At 47.6% G+C, this 14,991-nt stretch overlaps 1 protein-coding gene across 8 annotated transcripts in view; it reads left to right on the forward strand.

Annotated features, from left to right (window-relative positions):
- The window catches only part of LOC119966335 (inactive phospholipase C-like protein 2), a 380,595-nt gene that overhangs the window by 340,544 nt on the left and 25,060 nt on the right, over nt 1-14,991 (forward strand). For all 8 annotated transcript variants that reach the window (XM_038797824.1, XM_038797823.1, XM_038797825.1 and 5 more), the window contains one exon: nt 9,212-9,321. In XM_038797824.1, coding sequence (XP_038653752.1) covers nt 9,212-9,321 — 110 coding nt within the window. The remainder of the gene's footprint in view (nt 1-9,211; nt 9,322-14,991) is intronic.

A 14,991-nucleotide genomic window follows, 5' to 3' on the forward strand; every position in this document is an offset into this window, starting at 1 on the left:
TTCCAGATTTAACCTTGACTGGCCGGGGGAAACCCATCGGCTAAAGGGAGAAGGGGACAACTTTGGGGAAATGGTAAGTACCATTTGCAGCACTGCAGGAGTGCTTCCTTGTTGCCCATTGAGCTTACCTGCTTTCTTGCCTGGCATCAGACATGCTGCTCAATCCAAAGAATCCTCCTGGGATCAGACCTCTGCTCAACTTGGTAACGCCTCCTCTCCCACAGCATTATCAGACCATACCCCACTCGCCACTCAGAAGCCCTGCACCTCCACCTCATTCAATCCCATTAGCCCAGCTGCATGCTCCTAGGCTGCAATTTCTCCAACAGACCTTTCCACACCAGACAGGGAGCTAATTCTATTAGTCCATCTAGCTACTGAGCATAGAATCTGCTTGGAACTCCCCCCCCCCCCCCCCCCCCCCCCCCCACACACACACAAAATAGCTGCCCACGTAATTATGAGGACCAGGAAATTAGAGGAACATGTTACTAAAAAAAGAAAGCATTAAGAAGGATTAAAACTAATCGGCAAACACCAAATGAGTAGGGTTTTCAGTCTAATGCAGTTTGCATAAAACATTTTAAGCCCCAAAATTGATGAACATAGACCTTGTGGGATGTTAAAGTTTGAAAAACCTGAAATATAAACTCACCCTGGCTGAAAGCTGCATTACAGCCACCTTTGTGTTTTAATGGAGGCAGGATGGAGACAGGCAACCAACCTGCTCCTAAGGGTGGGTGGCTCATTTCAATATTTTGTTAAGACTGAGTGCTTCATTTTTCATCACCCTTCCACGTTTAACCCGGGCTGGCCTGGTTTCCTAGACCTCAGAAAACCTGGCAGCTAAAGGGAATGAGGATTGCTGCATCAAAGAAGCAATTGTCTTTTCCGCATTGCTTGTAGGCCAGGAAGAACCTGGGTACTTCCCCAAGCTAAACTGCTCGCCCACCCCCAACCCTCTCCACTTCCCTCAATCCCTGTAATCACCGACCTTCACTCTTTACTTTCAATCTGTCTCCCGTACCCCTGTGATCAAACATCAACCTACTAAACTGCTCTGCACCCACCCCCACCTCTCCCAAACCCAATCTTTACCTTGCAGCATGAAAGCTCGCTGATCCTTGGCTGTGGCCTTTCTGCAATTAAAATCGGGGATGCACAAAAGGCCAGAATTAGAAGAACCCATATATTTCAGCGGGTTGGAGGAAATTATAAAACTAGGGAGGGGTGAGTCCATGAAGACAAAGATGAGAATTTTAAAATGGAGTAAAATGTCAGGGTCAAATGAATGTATATTTCACTACTTGCTACCCTCCCATGGAGCAAAATCTTTGGCAAGAATGTTCCTTTTAAGATTTGTTGTGCTTTATTTTACTTTGTCTTTTCTGTGGCTCTGTTCCAATTCGGACAATCAGTGAATTTGCTCTTCTTTCTATGTTATCTATGTCCTAATGCTTAGAGTCGTCAGGTATCAAATGATACCACCACAAATTTCAACTGGCTATCAGTCAAAGAGCCAAACACCAGTTAGTTAGTTCAAGGTCAAGGGGACTTTATTTACACACAATTAGTCATGCAACATAAACACTACTAGTTAACTACACCTATCAACTAAGACAACCTGTACTTAACTTGGAGCACCCAGCTTAGGTCAGAAAACAGTGGCCGCTGTTCAATTCTGGATCTATCGGGTTCGAAGGAGTAACTGCTGCTCATCCGTCTGGTAGCGTGCATTGAACTTGGACTTGCTTCTGGTGTTGCTGCATTTGTCTCTGCAAATGGATTCCTTCCATTAGTCTTGGCCATATACATTTAATTCTCCTCTTTAAGAAGCAGTTCCTGGACAGGCTGCAGCTGAAGTGCTGCTCCAATGGGGAGATTAACTTGGAAATGTCCGAATCTCTCGGTCCAAAACTGCAATAACGGCTTTGTCCAATTTTGAAATGTTCACTGATTGTGTCTGCCAGTTTTGAGGTGATTCTTTTTTTCCTTAAATGAAGATTGTCTCGTTTTAAAATGTTTAACCGATGCCTGGTATTGCTAAGAGGCTCCACCCATTGTCATATGCAGACACTGTACCACAATTTGATGTATATTAACTGCACAAACCAATGCTGCCCTTGCATTGCTGGAACCTATCCATTGAAAAGCATGTTCATCATTCCTGATTTTGCTGTTTGCGAGATTTCGTGCGAACGTAAATCCCGTGAATTTATCATAAAAGGTGATCATGCAAGTAGAATTATGTGCTTTTGCATGGAGGGGTATTGAATATAGAAGCAAGTGAGTGATGTTGAAATTGGATAAGGAATTGATCAGGCCACAGCTGGAGCTTTGTGTGCATTTCTGATCATACTGTTATACTGTAGAAGGATACCAGAACAGTGGAAGAAGCATAGTGAAGAGTCACAAGAAAAAAGTGAGGCATTTCCACTGGAACGGAGAAAGTTCTTGGAACTTTTTCAATTATGAAAGATTCTATAATAGTTAATAGTACAATATTGTTTCAGTAGTTGATGAATTAGCATCAAGGGGACAGAACATCAGAGAGTAAATGGTAAAGTTAGAATTTTCTTCACGCACTGGGTTAGGAAAACATGTGAGCCTCAATTTGTCCAGGCAGTGTTGGCTCAAGGCCACTATGTGACTGACAGGACGAATGCACATGTTTCTAGCTGGATTTGCGCTCTCCACTATGTTAGGTAAGAATAGACCACATGAGCCTCCAGTGGCACAATGTGAGGTGAATACATGCACGAGGTGGCTCCCGTCAGGAACCTGACGTTTCTACCTTTTTTCCAGGCGCCATGGGCCTTTACCTTCTCAGGAAAATTGTGAAATTTGGTTGTGTAGAATTCCCTCTTATTTAAGATAGCCAAAAGAGGCAGAGCCAAAAATAAATTGGGCCGAAACTCGTCGACTGACTCTGAAGCCTCTCAGAGATCTATTGGAGGTAAGGTGGCGGAGTCAGTATCCTCTCCAACCACTCCACTAAAGGCCGAAGCTCTCACCAAAACTTTGGCAATCGAGCTTCATAAACACTGACAAACGGACGGCACGGTAGCACAGTGGTTAGCACAGTTGCTTCACAGCTCCTGGGTCCCAGGTTCGATTCCCGGTTTGGGTCACTGCCTGTGTGGAGTCTGCCCTTTCTCCCCGTGTCTGAGCGGATTTCCTCCGGGTGCTCCGGTTTCCTTCCACAGTTCAAAGATGTGCAGGTTAGGTGGATTGGCCACGCTAAATTGCCCTTTGATTGGGTGGGATTGCTGGGTTATGGGATAGGGTGGAGGTGTAGGTTTGGGTAGGGTGCACTTTCCAAGAGCCGGTGCAGACTCGATGGGCCGAATGGCCTCCTTCTGCACTATAAATTCTATGATTCTATGAAAACGTGTTGGTGGCTCTTAAAAGATCAATTGAAGAGGCCTTGGCTCCCCTTTGTTTAGTTCTTGAAACCACCAGTAAGACTGTCGAAGCTCTTGAAGCCACAGTTAAGGGCATGGAGGCCGCATTGTCAAATCATAGTGATAGGATCACCGCCCTGAAGTCCAGCCTTGCTTCTTTGGTCGTGGATAACAAAATGTTAGCAACTAAGGTGAATGATCTGGAAAACAGATCCAGGGGATTGAATGTGTATATTGTGGAGTTGGATTGATTTGGATTGGATTTGTTTATTGTCACGTGTACCGAGGTACAGTGAAAAGTATTTTTCTGCAAGCAGCTGAACAGATCATTAAGTACGTGAAAAGAAAAGGAAATAAAAGAAAATTCATAATAGGGCAACACAAGGTACACAATGTATGTACATAAGCACCTGCATCGGATGAAGCATACAGTAGTGTTAATGAGGTCAGTCCATAAGAGGGTCGTTTAGGAGTCTGGTAACAGCAAGGAAGAAGCTGTTTTTATGTCTGTTCGGTATCTGTTCGGTATCTCCAGCCCGTTGAAGAAGTTGCAAGAGTGTGTAAGCCGGGTGGGAGGAGGCTTTGATTATGCTGCCCGCTTTCCTCAGGCAGCGGGAGGTGTAGCTGGAGTCAATGGATAGGAGGCAGGTTTGTGTGATGGACTGGGCTGTGTTCACGACTCTCTGAAGTTCCTTGCGGTCCTGGGCCGAGCAGTTGCCATACCAGGCTGTGATGCAGCCAGGTAGGATGCTTTCTATGGTGCTTCTGTGAAAGTTAATAAGAGTTAATGTGGACATGCCGAATTTCCTTAGTTTCCTGAGGAAGTATAGGCGCTGTTGTGCTTTCTCGGTGATAGTGTCGACGTGGGTGGACCAGGACAGATTTTAGGTGATATGTACCCCCAGGACTTTGAAACTGCTAACCAGCTGTTACCGGAGGGGCTCGAGGGCCACACACCTACTGAATGTTTCTCGGTCATATTCCACAAGATGGTAGGTGAGGGTGTGCTTCCACCGCCCCCCCAGATTTTGACCGGGCCCATCACTTGCTTTGACCTAAGCCTCGCTCTAGAGAACCTCCTCATGTGATGATAGCAAGATGTCATAGTTTCAAAGAAAAGGAGATAGTTCTTCGTTGGGCAAGGGAGCATTGAGATCTCAAGTGGGAAGGCCACTCAATTAGGCTGCACCAGGAAATGAGTATGGATCTAGCTGGGAAAAGAGCCACTTTTAATGGAGTGAAATCAATCCTGTAAAAGAGTGGAGTCAAGTTCGGGATGATTTATCCAGCTCACCTTTGAGTAACGTTCCAAGAAAAAGTCAACTTCTTTGATTCACCGGGAGATGTGGATTCCTTCGTCCAAGAGCACAAGTTATGCGCTATTTAATCTGTTTTATGGCTCTGTGTACAAGCACTTTGTATTTTGTTTCTTTTCATATTCGTTGTTTGGGTGTACCCTTGATGCCTTTAGTTATATTTGAGAGATTTCCACTGTTTGTTTCTTCCATTAATCTAATGTTCCTATCTCTTTTCCCTATTGTTTCCCTGGTGCTACTGTCCCTAGCGTGGCGTTGTAAGTCAGAAACAGTTTTACTCACCAGTTGAGAGTCTACCTGCTAACAAGGAGTGTTAGTTAATGGGAGTGGTATTAGAGGGTTTGCTGCAGCTCATAACAATAGTTTTTTTTAAATGAGCCGAGAGTTTGTGTTTAGTTTGGTTTTGTTAATTGTAGGTTTTAGGATAATTTATTGTTTGCCACCATTCCATTTCCTTTTGGATGTGGTTATACTCAACTGTGATGGTGTTTGTGGGCTGGGGAGGGGGTGTGGGGTGGGTTTTAGAGTTAGTTTGCTGATGGGAACAGCTGGCCTCCTTTTATTGAATCATCTGACTTGGCTCAGTGCCCATCTTAGGTGGATCTTTTTGCTTTATCCAACATGTGCCCCTTGTTTAGTACCTCTTTGGGAAGGGTTGATTCCTGTTTGAGAGGTGACGGGAGACCTCCAATCCATCTGGTTACCTGGAACGTTAGGGGTTTGAACAGCTCTGTAAAACAGTCGGGAGTTTTTTCTCATCTCAAGAGCCGAAACTCTGATATTGTCTTTTTGCAGGAAACCCATTTCCGTTTAAGGTTCAGACAGGGCCAGTGTCATGGCGATTTTAATTAATAAAAGAGTCCAGTTCTCTACTTCTCAGATTATTCCTGATCCCAGTGGTCGATATGTTATTGTTTGTGGCTCCCTGTCGAACAGCCCAGAAGTACTTGGCAACATTTATACCCCCAACTGGGATGATATGAATTTTCTTAACTCTCTGTTAGCTTTCCCCCTCCCAACTTAACACACCATCTTATTTTAGGAGGCGATCTAAACTGTGTTTTGGACCCTAAATTAGATTGTTCTAAACATAAATCTTTTGTCCCATTAGAGATGACCAGGGATTTGTCTCCTTTTATGGCTCAGAAGGGGTGGGTAGTTCCCACAGCACAGGAGGAGTAAATCATGGGTGCAAGCGCTCCTTCCCTGACTACCTTTCAGCCCCTTATTTACTCCCTTTTTAACAAAAAATTAGGCTAGATAAGAATACTATTTACTTACCTCCCTTATGATAATTTTATTTTCTTGACCCTACTTTGTTTACTTATATTACTTTATTACAATGACCCTGACTTAACTTATTTGTGCTGTTTCTCAGTTATTCCTCTCCCAAGAAAAACACGTTTTAAACTCGTGACTGCTTCACTGTGATGCTGACTGTGAAGTTAATGAGGACTGGAATCCAACCTTGGCAAACTGAGTGGCACTCCGCTCCTGCCCGGACTGAGACTGAGCTCCGTACTCAGTTTTTTTTAGCTTCACCTTCTCCCAGTTTCACCTGACACCCTGTTGTTCACCCAACTCCAAAAGCACTCTCGTTCAGCCAACAGGCACTCATCGGTCAGATCTGCTTTTCTTTGGGCGAGTAAGAATCCCAGAATCTGCAGCGTTCTATTCCAGAGAGATAGATGGACAAGGGGCTCGGTCCTCCCAAACGTTTTGTTTTATTACTGGGTTGTTAACATTTTAAAAATGTTATTGTGGATCAGTGATCACAGGTTGGATTCTCCGATCGGCCGGAGAATCCACTTTTACGCTGGAATTGGGGGGCGGCGCTGTTTTTCCAATGCTCCACCTCCTCAAAAACAGCGTACTCGAGGAGTACGCCGCACACCGTCGAGGCGGCCTTAGCACATCTCCTGAGGCCCTCCCCAAATGCTCCGCCCCCAATACCACTCTGAGGAACTCCTGCAGCGATATTCTGTTGCTAAGATGATTGACCTCTAACAACCATAACCATCTTCCTTTGTGCGACATATTACTCCAAACAGTAAAGAGTTTTCCTCCAGTTCCCATTTACTTCAATTTTGTTGGAGCTCGTCTCTGTTGTTCATTTTTGAACCAAGGCTGTAATGTGGTCAGGGGCTGAGTGGCCCTGGCAGAACACAAACTGAGCGTCAGTGAGCAGTTTATTGAATAAGTGCCACTTCATGGCACTGTTAACCACACCTCCCATCATTTTCTGGTGATTGAGAGTACATTGGGGTGACATTTGGCTAAGTTGGATTTGTCCTGTGTTTTATGGACAGATTGCTACTTCCATGCCCCATTCCTGCCACTTCTGAAACCATAGCAACTCTATTATAATAAGGCCTAAGGTACAATGGGCAGGATTCTCCAATAATGGGGCTATGTCACCACACACACGAGAAAACGAGCACGAATCACTCCAGTCTTTTTTCTCAAAAGTCCGGGGTGATTTTCCATTTTTAAGGGGGATTGCAGGGCCCCGGAGTGCTCCACGCAGCTCCGGTTGCCGATACGGGGCCCTGCATTTCCAGCCGTGGGTCCGAGCATGCGCACGGCGGCCGCCTGCGGCACCGGCCCCGCGTGACATGGCGGATCCACACAGCGGGCCGACACCGAAGATGCAGGCCCCCCAGATCACACGCACCCTCCAATCAGTGGCCCCCAATCGCGGGCCTGGCTGTCATGGAGGCCCCCCCGATGACGGATCCCCCCGACCCCCAATAGGACGGTCACCGCAGCCGCAACTCTGAGCTCCCGCCGGGTGGAACCATACGTGCACCATGCAGGCAGGAACTCTGCCGGTCGACGCAAAGAATCGCTGCGGGAGCCTCCTTCAATGGCTCGCAACTGGCGGCGATTCTCCGGTCGGCGGAGAATCGCAGGAAGGCGTTGCGAGTCCGACGCCCTATTTCCACGGGGGCGATTGCGGTGCGGAGGCTCGGAGAATCCCGGCCAATATCTGGGAGCCTTGAGCCCGAACAATCAGCCAAAGGGTATATATCCTGCCCACCAACCTTGCAGCCAGAAATAGTTCCACTTGAATTTCTGGGCTAAATCTATAACCCAAATGGAAGTACGATAGATATTTGAGAAGAAAGAGCATCAAAAAGAATGATACGCAGAAAAGTGCAAAGAAATTAGATTGAACTAGATAACTTCAGTTGAAGAACTAACACCAGCACAAGAGTGATGATTAAATGGGCCTCCTCCTTTCCTGTAGCTTTTGCCGTTTTAAAAGCCTACGAGGTGGTAGAGTTGACATACTTCAGAGTCACAAGTGTTGCATGGGGAAAAGAGAAATTAGCACAAAACTAATTTCTTATTGTAGTTTCTGTGCATAAATGTAAAGCTTGTTGCCACTTAACTCCTTTACTTGTGATCTCACAAACCTCGATTTTTCTCCATTGGTGATTAGTGGGTTTTAGACCAACCCAAATGGGAGTGTGCTGACTATACCCAACTTTCCCTGATCAAACGATTAGCATATCCCAGGTCCAAATTTGAACTAATGGAGGGCACACACCCATGGTGGAAGGGGAATATTGTACACAAATGAAATTTAAAGGAGAGGGCGCACAAAAGGGAGTGTCACAATAGGTTTTAACCTATTGGCAAAGGCAAAATATAGAAAAAGAAACCCCAGGTTTTAGGCATGAGTATGCTCATAGATAATAAAGCAGTCCAGTACCCAGTTCCCTCTTTGGCAGTTGTTGAAGTGTTGCAGTGCGTAGTTAGCAGATGGTGGTCTTTATGTTACTCCACAGCATTAGTCCCATGCCTACAAGGAGGTGAAGCAAAGTTTCAGGCTACAGCTGACCATTCATGACTAGATTAGCTTATTATAAGCATTCAGATAGTTTTTTTTATGTGTTGCAGATGGTCTTCCCAACTTTGACTAAACATGTACACTGTGCAGTGACTTAGACCTTGAATAACCTTAGCTACACTGTTGACATTGACGGCTATCTCCACCCACTGATTTCTCGAGGTTTTTTTCTGGCCTCCTGTCCACCTCCAGCACTAAGGCCCCCAGTCCTGCATCTGAGAATCTTAGAGCATGTATCCTACCACTAATCAGTCTTCTTGTATGTCAAACCTTCATCTCCAACCTATTTACACACCTGCTCCAGCCAGAATGCACCCCTCCTTAAGATACGCAGCCTGGCATTAAGTAATCTCGACTAGCTCACCTCACACAGACAGCTATTCAACAGCGCTTTTGGTGCAGGATGGTATACTGCCTTCATTTCAATTAGCAGATAGCATGAAGCTCGCATTGTGCCTGCATTAGAAGGGTGTGAATTAATCACATATCGTGGTCCCTTTTCCTCATTCCTTGCCATTTTGCAAATTAATCTGGGTCAGAGCACCACTGAACAACACAACTAAATTATTTAGTATCATTCAGTAATTTATCCCCATGTATTGTGTTTAAGACTAACAAATATTTGTTGTTTTCAGCAATGGAGTTCCATGAAAATCTGAACAATATTGGAGTTAAAGAAGGCCTTAAAGGAAGAAAACTGCATAAAGCTGTTGAGAACTTTACTTGGAACATCACTGTTCTTAAGGTAATCAACTATTGAGAGCACTGACAGTATAAGACATGCCTGATAAACAATAAATTCTATTCTTGGCAGGCAAATAAAACCATAAAATAGGTTAATAGAATTTTGTGATTTATAAACAGAATTATAGATTGGTTACAGTACAGGAGGAGGCCATTTAGGCACACTGAGTCTGTGCTGAACTGCTGCAGTAATAATTCACCTGCTCTCACTCCCGTAGCCTTGCACATTTTTCCTTTTCAGATAATGGTCCAATCATCTTCTGAAAGCCTCCGTTAAACCTGTCTCTTACACACTTTCACGCAGTGCATTCCAGACTCTTAAGTACTCATTGCATAATTAAGTTTTTCCTCATGTCTCTATTGCTTCTTTTGCCGATCACCTTAAATCTGAACCTCTGATTCTTGATCCTTCATCACTGGGAATAGTTTCTCCCAATCTACCCTGATTAGGACTTTGAATACCTCTATCAAATCTCCTCTCAAACTGCTCTTCACCAAGGACAGCGGTCAGAACTTCTCCAATCTATGTAACTGAAGTTCCTTGAGACCATTCTCATGAATCTTTCTTGCACTCTCTCTAATGCCTCAACATCCTCCCTTGGGTTTGGTGCCCGGAATTGCACGCAATGCTCAAGTTGAAGGCAATCCACTGGTTTACAAAGGTTTAACATGACTTCCTTGCTTTTATATTAACGCCCCTATTTATAAAACGCAGGTTACTGCCCGCTTTATTAACCGCTCTCTCAACCTGTCTTGCCACTTCCAGTGATTTGTGTACACCCAGGTCCCTCTGCTTCTGCATCCCCTTTACAATTGTATCCTTTGTCTCAGTGGGCGTGACCTAACAGAAAAGTTTCTAAATGTAATTTCAGGCGGGTTTGGTTGAGAGTTTCTTCCCGGTTCTATCGGCGAGATCCCCATCGTCCCCCTCTGCCCTGTTCCTGACCACCCAGGAGCCTCCAATGGCCTTCATTAAATGGAGATTGCCCTTAACTGGCTTCAATTAGCTTTGAGCCGCATCTAGACGGAATCCGGATCCCACCAACGGGAGTGGTCGGATAGATCGCAAGTCACTCAGCGCCCGTCATGGTCCGTGGTTTTGGCCTGTCCCGCGAACTAACAGGCTCTCACGAATCCTCGCCGGGCGCAACACAGTTGTTGAATTGCACCCTCTGTGTTCTTCCTGCCAAAATTAATGACTTCATATACCTCTGCATAAAATTTCATATACCTCTTCATATACCTCTGCATTAAATTTCATTAAGAAGTCTTACAACACTAGGTTAAAGTCCAACAGGTTTGTTTCAAACACGAGCTTTCGGAGCACGGCTCCTTCTTCAGGTGATTTTCATTGACCTCTTCATATACCTCTGCATTAAATTTCATATACCTCTTCATATACCTCTGCATTAAATTTCATATACCTCTTCATATACCTTTGCATTAAATTTCATATACCTCTTGATATACCTCTGCATTAAATTTCATCTTCCACATTTCCGCCCTTCCTACTAACCTATGTCCTCCTCACAGTTCACAGCACTTCCAAGTTTTGTGTCACCTGCAAGTTTTGAAACTATGTCCTGTACATCAAGGTCATTAATATATATCAGGAAGAGCAGGGGTTCTAACACCAGCCCCTGGAGAACTCCACCATAAAACCTCCTCCATTCTGAAAAAACAGTGTAACAAAATACAAGAGTAAAGAAGTAATGATCAATTTATAGAAAGAAGTAATGGCCATTTTACACAAAACATTGTTTCGGCTACAGTTTGATTAGTATGTGCAGTTTTGGACGCCTTGGTGTAAAAAGACTTACAAACCATAGAGTGTCTTTAGCACCGATTCACTAGAAAGATGCTGGAGATATAGTTACAAGGAGGGATTTGAAGTACTGGGACTATATCCAACAGAGAACATTAAATATTGATTTAATCGAGCCTTAAAAAATGATGAAAGGTTTTGACATTAAATATGGAAAGATTGGAGAGTTGGTAACAAGGGAATGTCAATTTTAAATTATCACTAAAAGAGCATGAAGAAAACTATATTTGCACAGAAAGATGTTTGCAACTTTTATGACAAATATATTTGAAGCATCTATGCAGAATGATCATGTCCCACTGCAGGACTAGTTTGCTGCAACTGAAGCCAGCCGTTGTTGCAGGCAAGCCACAGGAGGAGGCCATTTGGCCCTTCGAGCCTGCTCTGCTATTCATTATGATCATTGCTGATCATCCATCTCAATAGCCTAATCCCACCTCCACCGCCCCCCCCCCCCCCCCCCCCGCCCCCCGATATCCTATAATTCCCTTCAAGTTCTATATCTAACGGCTACTTAAAAACGTGCAGGTTGGATTCTCCGTCAGCCGACACCAAAATCAGGAAAGGCAATTGGGCGGAGAATTGGCTTTGACGCCAAAATCATGGCGGACACCGGGCTCAAAACATATTGCAATTCTCCGGTGCCTCGACAGCGCGTCAGTGCGTTCCACTCTGCACTTACAGTAAATGCCATTTGCATATCATTAGTGGAATTCCCGGCGACGAGGTTCGCTTGTGCATTTAAAAATCGGGAAACAAGCGCGGTGACTGATAAGGGTGAGAGAGGAGGTAGGACATGTAGAGGCACAACCGTGGGCTGCCGGTCCTGACACTGGCTGGGGCAGGGTGGGGGAAGGGCTGGCGGGCTGGTGACGGCAGGAGGGGGGCCGTGGGGCCAGGGTGACCCCCTATGGAACTGGGGCGGTGTCCAGGCATGGACCACCATTGCCGAGGTCTGTAAGGCAGCCATCTTGCTGTGCACCCCACTGACCATCCACCGTGGCCCCTGGTTCTGCAGAGTGTCACCGGCCGTTTGGGAGCCCCAGCCTTCATCCCACCACCCCCGCACCCAATCCATCACTCCCGCACCCCACTCTCCGCCATACCACCCCCCGTCAACCAGCCACCACCCTCCTGCAGGGAATCACGCGGCCTACCCAAGGGCACCGCCGACAGTAGCCCCTACAGGGGTGCTGGACGGGAGCTGTGGAAAGAGCTGCTGGCAAGGGCAGCGCCAGCCGACGGCACCCCTGGCAGCAGAGACAGGCGCCAGGGCCAGAGGCCCCCACAGTGTCGGGCAACAATGGGACTCGGAGTATGGGGAGGGGGGAGGGACATGCAGGGGGCAGGGTCTGCAGTGCCAACCGGCACCACCGTGTAGCCCGTTGGACCTGGTTGGGCACAGAGTTACACGCCATGCTAACATGTCAGCCTTTCGCCCCCTGCAGACAGTGGATATTGGAATGCAACCAGCAATGGTGGTCTTGCTCCTAGTTGCCGCAGCCCTTGGTGCTGCACTGTGGCTGTACGAGCTGGAGCTGCTCGGGGAAGACGGAGCAGTGGCAGAGCATGCAGCAGTGGAGCTTGCCCCAGAGGAACAGGAAGCAGCCATTGAGGATAGAGAGCCGGCCGCCCAACAGGCTGAAGAGGAGGAGGAGGAGGCCGCATGAGGCCTTGTGTGTACTGGCACCTCCTGTCATACGAGGACGTGCCGGACCGGGCATGCCGTCGAAGACTCGGGCTGAGCAGGGGGAAGAGTACGACATATCTGCCAGATCATGGCGCATCTGTGATATACCTTCAATTCACCTTGAGGCCGAGAGAGCAAGTGAACAGTATATACACACTCCAGTGTAGGCGGGGTTACAGTAGAGTAACTGGAAGCAGTTCATATCACCAGTTCCAGGTCATAGGTCACAGTGTTATGCATGCATTATGGTGAATACATTCACCACATTCACCCGCTGTTAAAAAAAATCAAGTCCAGTGGGGGTGACTTGGAGTCATTACATATTCAGTCGATCTGGAGGCCGGATCGTTCTCTTCGACCTCCGCAGCTCTGGCGGTGCGGCGGGCACAGTTGTCGCAGGTGATAATCCAGGGGCGTTGTGTCTGGAGCTTGAGCCTCAGTCCGGGGTGTCGGAGATGGTTGGGGTGCGGGGGTACAGTGGGGGGTGATGGGTGGCAGCAGTGTCGGCGCGGGACAATACAGGAGACCCAGGGGAGCGTACGGGGTGCTGTGGGTGGCAGCGGGGGACGGGGGGAACAGCTGGCGCTAGGTCCCATAGGGAGGCCGTATCTTGCCGTCCGTCCTGGTGCGCGATGTAGGCGTACTGGGGGTTGGCGTGCAGCAGCTGAACCCTTTCGACCAGGGGGTCGGTCTTATGGCTCCTCATGTGCCTCCGGAGAAGGACTGGTCCCGGAGTTTTCAGCCAAGATGGAAGCGAGACCGTGGAGATGGACTTCCTGGGAAAGATAAACAAACGATCGTGAGGGGTCTCATTCGTGGCCGTGCAGAGGATTGATCTGATGGAGTGGAGGGTGTCAGGGTGAACCTCCTGCCAGCGGGGGATCGGGAGACTTCTAGACCTAAGGGCCAGAAGAACGGCCTTCGATACCGTTGCGTTCTCCCTCTCCACCTGCCAGTTTCCCTGCGGGTTATAGCTCGCAGTCCTGTTCGAGGCGATGTCTTTGCTGAGCTGGTACTGACGCAGCTCATCGCTCATGAACGATGTGCCCCGGTCACTGTGGACGTAGGCAGGAAAACCGAACAGTGTGAGGATGCTGTGCAGTGCCTTTATTACGGTGCTGAGGTCATGTCGGGGCAGGTCACGGCGAAGGGGAAGCGGGAGTACTCATCGATTACGTTGAGAAAGTATACATTCCGGTTGGTGGAAGGGAGGGGCCCTTTGAAGTCAATACTTAGGCACTTAAAGGGCCGGGGGGCCTTTACCAGATGGGCCTTGTCTGGCCTGTAGAAGTGCGGTTTGCACTCTGCGCAGACTTGGCAGTCCCTGGTAATGGCCTTCTCCTCCTCGGAGGAGAAGGGCAGGTTGAGGGCCTTAATGAAGTGGGTAAGCCGGGTGACCCCCGGGTGGCAGAGGTCATTGTGGATAGCCCGCAGTCGGTCATCTTGCACGCTGGCGGATGTGCCACGGGACAGGGCATCTGGGGGCTAGTTGAGCTTCCCAGGATGATACTTGATATTGTAGTTGTAGGTGGAGAGTTCGATCCTACACCTCAAGATTTTATCATTTTTTATTTTGCCCCGTTGTGAGTCTCGAACATGAAGGCTACCGATCATTGGTCAGTGATGAGGGTGAACTTCCTACCGGCTGGGTAGTGCCTCCAGTGCCGCACAGCTTCCACTATGGCTTGTGCTTCCTTCTCGACTGAGGAGTGTTGAATTTCGGAAGCGTGGAGGGTCCTAGAGAAGAATGCTACTGGCCTGCCCGCCTGGTTGAGTGTGGTGGCCAGCGCGACGTCTGACACGTCGCTCTCTACTTGAAAAGGGATGGACTCGTCCACCACGTGCATTGCAGCTTTGGTGATGTTGGCCTTGATACGGCTGAAGGCCGCACGGGCCTCATCCGTTAGGGGAAAAGTGGTTGAATAAGTGGGTGGGCTTTGTCCGCGTAGTTGGGGACCCTCTGGGCGTAGTAGGAGAACAGCCCCAGGCATCGTTTTAGGGCCTTGAGGCTGTGGGGAGGGTGGAGGTCTGTGAGGGGGCGCATACGGTCGGGGTCGGGCCCTAGGATTCCGTTCTCTACAACATAGCTGAGAATGGTGAGATACCCTCAATTACGACTGAGGAGAGAAGATTGGTAATTTAAAGGCTTTAATTAC

Source organism: Scyliorhinus canicula, chromosome 5 (genome assembly GCF_902713615.1).
Source record: "Scyliorhinus canicula chromosome 5, sScyCan1.1, whole genome shotgun sequence".
Lineage (NCBI taxonomy): Eukaryota > Metazoa > Chordata > Chondrichthyes > Carcharhiniformes > Scyliorhinidae > Scyliorhinus > Scyliorhinus canicula.